Raw genomic sequence first — 12,694 nt, 5'->3', positions numbered from 1 at the left:
AAGAAACTTGAATAAGAAAGAGTGCATCGAGGCGATGAAATTTTAACTCCTCTATTGCGTCATTGCCCGCTGGCACCTGTTGTTTCTCGCGGGAATATTTCAATGGACTCCCAAAACGTTTTATGTCAAAGAACGATTAGCGGTGTACGTACATTTGCGTAATTTTCATCAAGTTGCTGTAGTGCTCTGAAGCATAAATGATAGTTGCTTGAGTAAGAATATTTCTCATCACATGCTGCAGTTAAAGTAATCCTTTCATTCATTACTTGTCATAATACATAACATGTGACAATACAAAAGGAATATTCTGTATCAATGTCACATAACTCATTCTTTTTGTCCACAAATTATCATTTATCGACGATAACAAATAAACAGAAAATAAACAATAAACATCATTCAATCCTTCGCCGGTCACGGTAGCCGAGCGGTCTAAGGCTCGCTCGGAAGCTGGGATCGTGCGTTCGAATCCCAATCAGGGCATGAATGTTTAGTGTTTGTGTGTGTGTGTGTGTATGTGTGAGGCGCTTGTTTTTCTGTGTTTGTGTAGAGGTAGAAGTAGGCCAAGGTCCAAATTGGGGCTGTAGCGCCAAAGGAAAAAAAATTCAATCCTTCAGCCTTGAATACTACCCATATCTGTGCTAGCGTTTATTGAAGAAAAATACTTCTTCTGTTACTGTTTTCCCATATTATATTTTATATTCTATACTAATTTTTAGTTGAACATGTCATTAAAAATAATATTATATTTAGACTTCNTCTTCAGGGTGGATACGTGGAGGCGATACGTTCCTCCGAAACGTCGGTTAACACCACATATACACGGTGCCAAATCCCAGAAGACTGCTTTCTTCATAGTCACCGCCGTGAAAGCCTCAAATCTTACAGAGTTTTAATGTAACTCTCCCTACAAGATTTCGTTGAAATCAGTCAAACACTTTTAAAATTAAAACACACTGATGAGGAGAAACATCTGTGAGGTTTGTGAGAAGATTACGTAGAAATGGGAGAGGTGTGAAACATGCGTGAAAAATAATACACGTTACAGGGAGATTAGATTGTCGTGAGCGGAAGTTCATACTGAGAACTCTTCACGCCCACAGAGATGTTTGACGGAAACAGTTGAATGTCGCTTGCAGGTGGTAGCAAATGAAGTCCGGATTTAGCTAATTGCCAAACGATGTTTAAATCGCCAGGTATATGTACGTTTGTAATTCCCTGAGAAGTTAAAACAGACACTACCTTATCTGAGCTAATCTTGTTGTGGAGATAGAAGCAAACTGTGGATTGAGGTTTGTGCGTTTTATCATCTGGATACTTCTCATCTGTGTTAGTTTTACACTCCTGGCAAAATTGTATTACTTTATATTAATGTTGGTCATATTGTATCAGTGTGATAACAGTCGTTGTTTGGAGCCTTCGCTTACATTACAATGAAAAGAGATGAAGTTACCAATAAGAGAAAGACTATAATTTATTGGCGTTGTTTCCGAAGTGTTTCTTCATGATGATCGTTGGTGCGTCTTGAGAACTGTATTAGATGTTCGGTAGGTGACGTATGTGATAGTAAGGCGTGCGTATACAAAAAATGTGTAACTAAGATAATGTTATCTACTAGCTAATATCAAAGCCGGTTGAAATTAAGGCAAATCTGTTGTACGAAGCTATAAACATTTGTTGTATCAAGAAAGTTGTCTTCTGGGTTTAGGCACCGTGTATTCTTCGTTTTGGCCGACGTTTCGGAGGAACGTAGCGCCTCCATCTTCAGAGCAGTTGAATGGCTTGGAATGCAGAGAGCAGTAGCTGTANCTCCTGCCTAATCCGTATATAAGCAGCGCCTTTCACATCCTATCACTACAGCTACTGCTCTCTGCATTCCAAGCCATTCAACTGCTCTGAAGATGGAGGCGCTACGTTCCTCCGAAACGTCGGCCACAACGAAGAATGCACGGTGCCTAAACCCAGAAGACAACTTTCTTCATAGTCATTGCCGTGAAAACCTCAAAACTTACATTTGTTATATCATTTTAAGTACTTTTGCTTTTACCAATATAATGCATGATTTTGAAAAATATGATACCGATATCATGATACCAACTCAGTATCGATCTGTCTATCGCTCTGCTGCCCTTTGTTGGGCCTTGGTCATTTTTAAGTTTCTTAATCCTATACACAGTCGGTATGACTCTTTTGACGGGGGATCAGCTAGTCGCAAGGCCTCTGTCTAAACACAGGACAACAAAAACACAGAATAAACACATACACATACCAAACATCCATGCCTTGTGTGGGATTCCACCCCACGATCCCGGCTTTCGAGCGAGCGAAGACAGTACATGCCTTAGACCGCTCGGCTATCGTGACCGGCATTATTTCAAATAACACATAAAAATAAAAATCTCCAAAAAGGCGGTGTTATGGACAAGATTTGTATAGGCTACGTGCATAGCTGGGAGCCGGGATAGCTCAGTATAGTGAGTAGGCTGCATGTTGACCGAGAAATAAGGACTTTCTTCTTCATACTGTCCAGAGCGGCTACGGTGTCAGTGCGTGCCGGGAACTCGTGAATGTAGCAGCCGGGTCATGAAGCTGACCATTCAACTCAACCCAGTGCCGAGGTTAAAGAATGCGTGAATCTATATTTCCATTGACTCATATACGTAAATCTTCATAGCGTGGTGCTTAATTGAGCTCAGGGACATCTTTACATTTTTGCCTTTATATCCAGCCGAGTTACTATTGAGCTGTTCTCGGTAGACCGACAGAAAGAGACGCTATGAATGTGCGCCAACCAGGTTTCTGCGTTTGTTAATGTAGAGATAAGGCTTATACCATTACCCCTCCCAGTTATGATGAATGGGCAAGTCTGTCCTTTTTATCTGGTTCTCTTCGTAACCTAGGAACGGATAAATACCATTGTTCAGCCCTATTTTATCTCATTGAAGTCTCATGATATTTTGATGTTGTTCAACTATGTAACGCTCAAAATGTTATGTTTGACGTAATGACTCTATCCTTTAGCTATTTGTGGAGTCATAAGATAATCTTCACTGAATTCGTTAAGTGCTACTTGAGCGCTACAGCGAAATATGGGGAACACGAAACCGAGACTACAATAATTATGGTCGTCTTCAGTCGTTTGCGTCTCTTCTCCGGATGACGCGTTGCATGACTGGGTAAATGGGCTTTAGCACGATTTTAAACAGGTATGTTTAAATGCTGTAGGACGCATGTAACAATGAAGCAGACATATAACTGAGTGAAGTGTTTATTCTGTGATAAACGTGAAATGTGTTAAATGGACAAATGTCTGAACTATGAACACGACAAAGATGGATTGAGATGCCGAGCAAAACGTTCACAGGTAAGGACGTTTTGTTAATATCAGTCGCAAAGTATTATTATTATTNCAGGGGAAACCGAAGTACTCGGAGAAACCTGCCCCAACGCCACTTTGTCCACCACAAATCCCACTTGACCAGACCCGGGATCGAACCCGGTCCCCCGCGGTTGGAAGCCAGCGACTAACCGCTTGAGCTATGGCACGGGCAAGCTAATAGTAGCTTAGATAGTTCAGAAATTCTCTGCCCGTAGTGAAACCCGGAGTTTCAATACCAGTGCTACATACATTCATAAGAGGTAGGACCGGCGTAAATCTAAACGGAGTCTGAGGCGATGATAAATTCTTTCCTGCCTCCCTCACCCTTCAGTTAAAAGCAGGCCAGTTCTCTCAGTTTTTGCCACAGTAACATGAAATGTCCAGGCTCTGTGGCGAAAACTGCCATTAATGTCATACGCTTAACTCACTAATGGAACTTATTCAGAGCCAGCTGAATTCAATCCATAAACCCACGCCTTGTGTATTAAGATATATTTTAATATTATCCTATAGTATTCACATTTCATACTATGACAGATATAACAACAAAATTTACACCTAGTAAGAGGTAAAGTTTTCCCTATGGCCGGTCACGTTAGCCGAAAGTTCTAAAGCATGTACTGTCTTCGCTCGCTCGGAAGCTGGAATCGTGGGTTCGAATCACACACAAAGCATGGATGTTTGGCGTGTGTATATGTTTATTCTGTGTTTGTGTTGCCCTGTGTTTGGGTAGAGGCCTTGTGACGAACTGATCACCCGTCCAAGGAGTCCTACCGTCTGTAAAATGATCATGAAACTTAAAATCAGGGGCCAGGGCCCAAGGGGGGTGTAGAGACAGTAAAATAATCCCTATGATTAACTAATTAAGTTCTGCGCTATGGGGGAGTGGATGTATGGATCCACGTAATCTTGACCTGGGCTCAAAATGGAGGTGAACGATCAGCTACGAGCCCCTACCGCTTTACCCCCGTTACCCGTTGGATCAGATACACTTAGTAGTTGGGCAAAATAAATCAGGGGGTTGCAATGAGATGGAAATGCATGGCGCTGGGGGAACATGAATGTATTCAAAGGACTGGAAACGGGATGTATTCAGGGAAACCAGAGAGGCGTAAACATGAGCATAATATGAATATGAATCAGTTTAGCCTACATTCTTTAGTTTTAAAAAATAAAAGTAGGCTTATGAGATCACCTTGCTGTCTGTTAATCCCCACTGTTGACTTCGGAATGTCTGAACCAGTCTTTATGAAACTGGGCACCTGAGCCCATCTCAACGACGTACTTCATAAAGCCCTCCCATCAATCTGTGCGTCTGTATTTGTATCTCCGCATCATTGCTAGGCAACGGCTCAACAAAAACGTTACAGCGGCAAGGAATACACGCGTCAGAATAGAAGGGTTGGACGTGTCGTTTTATATGTCTTCCGTGTTGTACCAAAGGAAAGTAGGTCATTCTTTCTTCCTAGAACTTCTTGTTTACATAAATATCCTATATATGAAAATTCATCGATGTTTCTTTCCCCAAGATGTGTACGGACTGAGAGACTGCCGGAAGGGAAAGTTAATTGGGTACTGATATATGCTTCCGCGTCTCTTATTCCAGAGCTTCATTCGATCAGTTGAACGTCCGACATGCACTGTTTTTTAGACATCATTATGTCACCGGTAAAACGATACACCACATTAAAGGAAATCCTATATGAAATCAACGTTTGTGCTCATTTGGTTCAGTTGTAGATATAACTGTCATTAATCGATGTTCATAGCTTTCAGAGAAAAGGGAAAAAATAGAAATGAAACTGAATGCATGTCGTTAGTTCCTTATTATTATAATAGGCACCAGTGGAAGGCTCTCATGAACGCGGAAATGAACCTCCGGATTCCATAAAATGTTGGGAAGTACTTGAGTAGCTGCACAGTTGTCGCTTTTCAAGAAACGCTCAGTTCCGTGAAATTAGTTAATTAAAATCAGACACATTTCATGAAAATGAAGTTACTCCTCTAGATTCTCGTCAACAATTTGTCCATTTTTTTTAAAGACGATGAGTCTGATCAGGCGTTAGTAATGACTCGTCGTTAAATGAAAGAAAGGAATACCGTATTTACGCATGTATAGGCCGCACATTTTTTGCCAAAAATTCAAGAGGAAAACTGGGTTGCGGCTTATATTCGAAATAACACACATTTTTTTCGTCAACGTCGAATTTTCTCCCTGCTGCTCGATTTCCGTGTTCTTGTGCGTAACGCACCACTTGAAGTTTAAATTTAGACGTATAACCTGCTCTTACTCGACCCATATTTCACTCAGAACTAACCAGGCAAGTCAAGTAAAGGCGAAAAGGTTATAACTCTCCCCCGCAATGCCTTTGTTCCGAGCGGTACCGTTATTTTCGCTAGTTGCGAACTTAGGAATGTTAAACGTTGCCAAATTTCGGAATAATTTCTACTCCTGAAATAATATTCCAAGAAAATTATTTTTTCTATAATTTCTGTCTGAAAATTGTGCTGCGGCCTATACACGCGTAAATACGGTATATCGTTATATTTCGAGTGGAATTGTTAATTGGAACACCTAGGAAGAATGTAGTGCGTATTCAACTGAGACCCTTATTAATGTATTTTTGTATTAAAAGCATTCATTTGCCTTCACTGAGTATGAGAACAACTTGCACACGGCTAACGACTGGACGGATAATAAACGTGATAGGCCTACAAAAATGTTTCCTCTGCTTTGTTCTGCTTTACTCGTATATTTCTCTAATATTTAAAAAAAATATATATATTATTAGTTAATTATTTATTAAAATATAAGTGACATTTTGTCTTCTCCACAACGTCCGGGTCATCTCTGGGGCCCACCCAGCCTCATGTGCAACGGGTACTAGTGACGATTTTTCTTGGGCTTAAAACGACCGAGGGATGAAACTGACCACTCACCTTCACCTTATGACGAGGTCAAGAAGAGTGGAACTATACCTCCACTCCCCCATTTGTCTTCATGGCATATTGCTTAATTAATTAAGCACGGGGACAACTTTAACTAGGCTCTTTGAGACCGCAGTATCATGTGACATTGTCTCGTCCCACTGCTAAAACTAACTCAACACAACGTATTACTTTTGTGTACAACGAATAGCTTAGTGAATTTGCTCTCCTAGTACTGTTATCAATGTCCTTCGTGATGGTGAACACTCAAAAAGAGGAACAGTTTATTCAGTGTAGGTTCAGAATATCGGAGTGGAGGCTGTAAAGGATACAAATTTAAAAATCATCACAAAAAGACATGTTGAATGCTGTTGTTCAAGTTAGAAGACTAATACGTCACGGAACAAGATGGGTGACGGAAAATGAACGCAGATTAAACACAAATTGTTTGAAAAACGATAATCTGTAAACTATAATAAAAAAGATAAAAAGGGTAAAGCTATCCCTGGAACAGGTCGTGAAGGCCCATAGGGTTGTGAGACGTGGACCTTCCCACATTTTCTAGACAATCAGCTCACAGGTGGCGGTAAGGTTGTCAGTCTTACGCGGCGGCCAAGCTTTACCCCCAAGAATATTCCTGGTATTAATTTCTGTTAGAGGCTGAGTTGACCCAAAGGGCCATAGTGCACCTAGAAGTATTAGGTCAATTGAAATATCCACCTATCGGGACTCGAACCCGCGACCTTCGGCATATAGCTTAGCTCCTCAACCAACAACCCTACCGCGTGTCCCCGTTAACTACAGTTGCGGGGATTTTTTCAGTAGAGGTTCATAGTTCAGTCATCGCAACAGCAATGGAAAGATTATGGCCTGACGTCCAAACTGAAAGAGACATTCAGATGAAATTGTAATTTGTAGTAATGTCAAATGACAGTTCAGAACGATCGATGTAGTACAAAATTAATATTTGAATTCGAGGTTCTCGCAGTAATGATTATGAACCGCCGTCTAAAATATAACGCCGTGTAGTACGATAGAAGTTCACTGACATTTGAGAGGAACATACTGTTCCATCTTCAGGAAAGTAAATTTAATCAAGGAAGTAACCAGGAAGAAGCGGCAGCTTGCTGGCTACTTGCTTCGCGTATTTTTCGATCCTGAATGTGGAGGCGGCATGATCCTCCGAAATTTCAGCAATTTTCTATCGGACTACAGAGCATTGCATTTAAAAATCTGGTATTGTTTTCTTGCAGTTTATTTAACATTTAAACTGTAGTTGTGGAACTCCATACCACCTACTTTAACATACAGAACCTCTACATTTCGTCCAGTGTTTTTATGAGTTGGGTGTGATCCTTACAAAAAGGGCTATCGTTTCTCTAAACAGCATTAACCGAATGGTCTCTGTAATGCCGTGGCCTATTCTATGTAAAGTGGGAACTGAATTGTTAAATATAATTTAGACGAACTTTATGCGTCTATGGTTTAGCGAAGTTTTTAGCAGCAGGGATTATCTAGTGTCCATGGACTGGATAATATTTAATAATGAAATGGAAAGCAAGCAGAAGGAAGCAGTAATGCCCCGATTTAAGGCATGATTCCGGAATATGTCTGCAGGATCTTACGGACACCAAAAAACCCTAAGTCACGATAATCTCTCTCCGAAATTAAAAGTGTCAACATGAGACATAACCTAGGAGAATAGAGATACAGAAACGCTGTTCCTTTCTTCCGTCCTTCTTTTCATATTTTCAGTTCTCTTTCTCTCCCTTTGGTTTTTCATTGTCCTCCGTCTTTCCTTCTTTCTTTCTTTCTTCTTTGTTTCTTTCCCCTTTCATTCTGAGAATCTTCGAGTTCAGTGTCGTGCTCTATTTCAGGAGATGCCGGATGGCGGGCGAAGTAACAACGCCCAGCTCCAATGGGTCCGACATCGGGGCGCCAGCGGACAAGGAGCTCACGTGGCAGAACCTCTGTCTGGCCATCCTGCTCTGTATTCTCATAACAGTCACAGTGGTAAGTGGTCTCTGCCGCCATGTTTCATCTTCACGGATCTGCTCGAAATTTGGTGCTCAGGGAAATAAATTTGTTCCTTTGCTTAATTAAGCAAAACGGCATGAAAACATTTGGCAAAGTGGATGATTCTTTATACGAACGTGAGTGGACAGCTTCATGATCCGGCCGTTTTACCTCCGGCGAAAATAATTTGCGTTACTCTTTGGATAGTTGGCTGTGTGGGCGCGAGAGCCGGTCTGCTTGCTGTGTGTGTGTGTGGGGGGGGGGATCTGCCCTTGCAGGGAACCTAACCCAGATTCCTTCATAACTAAAAGTTAAAAACTTAACTTCCTGACTTTGTAACCACTCAATATCTGGTCAGATACGAAACCCAGACCTTCATGGAGATGATAATGCGTTGCCTTCTCGTGGCTGCCACACATCTCTGAAGGTGATGATAGATGAATATGGAGCAATGGTCGAATGAAGACTAGTAGGGGAAACCGAAGAGACTCGGAAGAAAAACTTCTCTAGCCATTTCGTCCACCACGAACCTCACATGAAGTCACCCAGTACTGAACCGAGGCTCCGCCGTGTGAAGTCAATGCCCACCCGTCTGAGCTAACCGTATGGCACTGATAAACACGCGTTGGGGAAATGTAATATTCCGTTAATATGGGCCCAGTGTAATCGCCTGTAAGATAAAGTAGATCTTCACATATGTCCACTATACAAACAAAAATTGAAACGTTGTATACTCCATAATGTAGTATACAGAATTCCCATTTGCCCTCCTTGCAATTAATTGACCTTGTTTACGGCTTGTTTATATAAAGGTATTTCAGTAAAATGCAAAATATATTTGGTAAAACAAACAAAAATCATGTTTCAACAAAACGATAACGTTCAATATCAAATTACAATCAATGCTTTGTTTGTAGGGTACGTAGAAAAGTCCGTTTATGACCTTAACGTAAAATACAGGTTTCATAATTGGTGGATGTGGCTAAAAATACGAATTTAACGGCATTAGAGGAAATCTCACATATATTCTACTTTCAGTTCTATCTAAAGTCTTAGTAATGCTAAAAATATTCACGTATGTTCAATGACGTGTTTGTATTTGATTCGGACGCAAATGTGCGTCCTTTGGCATGTCTTTATTCTAAACTACCCAAAATATCACAGCATGGAAATGGTTAAATCATGATAATGCCACATTTAACCCTTAAATTTACAGTAGTTACTACATGTAGTACCAACTTTAACATTAAAAAATTCTAGTCTCCCATACAGTGTAATGAGCCGGGGTAGCGTAGTCGCTATTGGTCGGTATAGCGACTGGCTACGGACTGGACGGTGGAGGAGTCGGAGTTCGAGTTCCGGTAGGGTCAAGAATTTTCTCTTCTCCAAGTCGTCCCGAGGCTCTGGGGTCCACACAACCTCCTATTCAATGGGTACCGGGGTCTATTTCCCCGGGGCGTGAAGCTGATCACTCCCCTCCAACTAGTGCCGAGGTCAAGAAAATGTGGATCTATATATCCGCTTCCCCATACGCCTTCATAGCGTAGTGCTTAATTCGTTAAGCACAGGGACAACTTTACCTTTATTGCCTTTATCCGTACAGTAAACTTATTTGTTCCATGTGATTCTCACAATCTCTACATCTCTATTACAAAGAGACTGGTCTTTGCGGTGTCTACTGTGAGGTAGGAAATTACTTTGTAAATATTGCTTGGATAAACTTAATGCTTAAAAAGCTTAAAGAAAATTAGTTAAACGGCACTCTTGTCAACTCGGAAATAAAATCCTGTCGTCCTCGGTTTAAAATTGACCTCAGTAGCAGATGGTCATCTGCGCTGGTGTGAGAAGGACAGCACAACTTTCGTGACACGAACGGCGAATTAACATAATGCCTGTTAATTTAAATTCGCTTACAATTGCAACTTGTAGCCATGTGTCTCCTGGCTCTACAACCTGACCTCCGAAATCTCTCCTGCGCGTAAATCTAAACTTAGAGACATGTAAATTAAACATTACACATTCAAATTACAACTAGGTTTGGAAAGCGCAGAGGATATTACGAAGCCCGCTTATTCACAATGGAAATTTTAATATTTGATTAGGCTTACCGCGAAAAACTAGTTGGCTTAAGCGGAAAAGCTTCTTTTCAGGACGCGCTCTACTCGAAAGTCGGACTGGAAGCTGACTATCTTAACTAAAAGGCCGCGCCATAGCTCAAGCGGTTAGTCGCTGGTTTCCCACCGCGGCGGCCCGGGTTCGATCACGGTTCTGGTCAAGTGGGATGTGTGGTGGACAGAGTGGCGCTGGGGCAGGTTTTCTCCGAGTACTTCGATTTCCCCTGCCAATCTTCATTCCACCAATTGCTCCACAATCTCCCTCACCTATCATCTGGGGCTGGTACAATAGGCTAGAAGTGGCCGGAGTACAAGGGACTTGGTCCCACCCCACTGCAATAAAAAAATCTTAACTGAAGGTTTTCATTGTTTCTCTCAAGGAAAATGACGAGATAGTAGCTCATATTTGGCCACGGCCCCTTCCCATTTTAATTAATTATTCGCTGATCGACCTGGCATTCTACGCTTTTAGTTTGAGCTACTGACGGAACTTCTAAATGAAACAAGTTGTCTACTAGACTAAACGGTGATATGACAAAGGCGACTGTCATGAAAACCTCCAGCTCTTAAGCATTAGACTTATTTGTGGTTCTTCATCTACCATCTCATGTGATATTCTCAAACCTAAGAGGAATAAATTAAGTGAACACTTTAGAATATTCACTGATATGTTGGGTTTTTGGACTTTATCCATCGTCCTGGTTTTTAAGATAACAAATAAAAACACGGCGTTTCGGAAACTGGATCTGTTTCCTTCCTCAGGTCAAGGAAAACACCTATTCAGTTTGTCCAGTGATTGAGGCTAGCTCTTTCTAAGGGACCCAACTGAATAGGTGTTTTCCTTCACCTGAGGACGGAAACAGATCCAGTTTCCGAAACGTCGTGTTTTTATTTGTTATCTTAAAAACCAGGACGATGGATAAAGTCCAAAAACCCAACATATCAGTGTGTTATACACCATCGTCAGAATCCTATAGTAACTACTTTAGAATATTACATATCGAAGAACTCTGTCATTTATACAGGTCACATGGTGTTCTTATGGTAGTGAAATATATGAGACCAAGGTGGGCTGGAAATGTAGAGAGAGTAGATCATTCGCATATGTCTGACTTTCTCCTTTTCTTCTATGAAACGGCACAGTATAACTCGGGGACAGTTGTCCCTCACAGATATATTTCGTAAATACTTTATGATGAAGAAATTTATAGCGGTAGATACAGAAAATATAATTCAAGATAAATTAATTATATGGTTGCTATTATTGTCGTGTTTAATTTATTGTTACTATTATTAATATTGTTATTATTGCTATTGTTGTTTCTGACGTAATAATAAGAGCCGACATAGCTCAGTCGGTATAGCGACTGGCTACGGGCTCGACGACCAAGGGATCGGAGTTCTAGTCCCAGTGGAGGTAAGAATTTTCACTTCTCCATGTCCAAACCGGATCTGGGGTCCACCCAACCTCCTATCCAATGGGTACCGGGGGTTATTTCCCCTGGAGTAAAGCGGCAGGTGACCACTCACCTCCAGTTAGTGCCGAGGGCAAGAAGATGTGGATCTATACTTCCACTCCCCATACGCCTTCATGGCGTAGTGCTCAATTAGTTAAGCACGGGGACAACTTTACCTTTGCCATTTACTGATATAATAGTAAATTGACTTAAAAGATTATTTTTTGCAGGTTGGTAACACCCTAATCATAGTAGCAGTGATGACAACACGCAGACTTCGAACTGTGACGAATTGCTTTGTCATGTCGCTTGCTGTTGCTGATTGGCTGGTCGGGATTTCTGTAATGCCTCCAGCAGTTGCTCTCCAAATAATGGGTAAATTGAAGTCACTATGCTTTTTATTGATATTCATATCGTGTTATCATCAAGCGGATGGCTGCCGGTTGTTAATAGAAACACAACTCAGTAATCTTAACAAAGGTGTAGGGATTTTCTTCAAACACAGGAACAACTGCACGTCATTCAAGTCCCTTTTAACTTCCCAGCTTCCAAACTTACTTATAAATTTAGGTTCGACATATGGCTGCTGAAGCAGACAATTCTTAGCCTTTTTAATGTGCAGAAAAATTTGTTCCCCCGCTTAATTAGACACCATCCATTGAAACTTGTAGGTTATAGATGTATATCTCCCCGCATTCCTTACCTTAGCTGCAGATGAAGGTGAGTGGTAGCTCCACGACCCGGAGAAATAGATCGGTATTCTCCACCAGGTCATCGATGTCGAACTCGCAACAGACAGA

The 12,694-nt window shown here is 41.3% G+C and overlaps 1 protein-coding gene across 3 annotated transcripts in view; it reads left to right on the top strand.

The window, feature by feature from the left end:
* LOC111870665 (probable G-protein coupled receptor No18) overlaps nt 1-12,694 on the top strand; it is a 31,562-nt gene that overhangs the window by 6,755 nt on the left and 12,113 nt on the right. Inside the window, exons 2-3 of one of the 3 annotated variants that reach the window (XM_023863135.2) lie at nt 8,185-8,320; nt 12,125-12,269. In XM_023863135.2, the coding sequence (XP_023718903.1) occupies nt 8,185-8,320; nt 12,125-12,269 (281 nt within the window). Of the gene's footprint in view, nt 1-8,184; nt 8,321-12,110; nt 12,270-12,694 lie in introns of all 3 variants that reach the window. The other 2 variants (XM_033753961.1, XM_033753962.1) reach the window with 2 other exon arrangements.

Source organism: Cryptotermes secundus, unplaced genomic scaffold (assembly GCF_002891405.2).
Source record: "Cryptotermes secundus unplaced genomic scaffold, Csec_1.0 scaffold2974, whole genome shotgun sequence".
Taxonomy (NCBI): domain Eukaryota; kingdom Metazoa; phylum Arthropoda; class Insecta; order Blattodea; family Kalotermitidae; genus Cryptotermes; species Cryptotermes secundus.
This window is presented reverse-complemented; position numbering and strand designations above follow the sequence as displayed.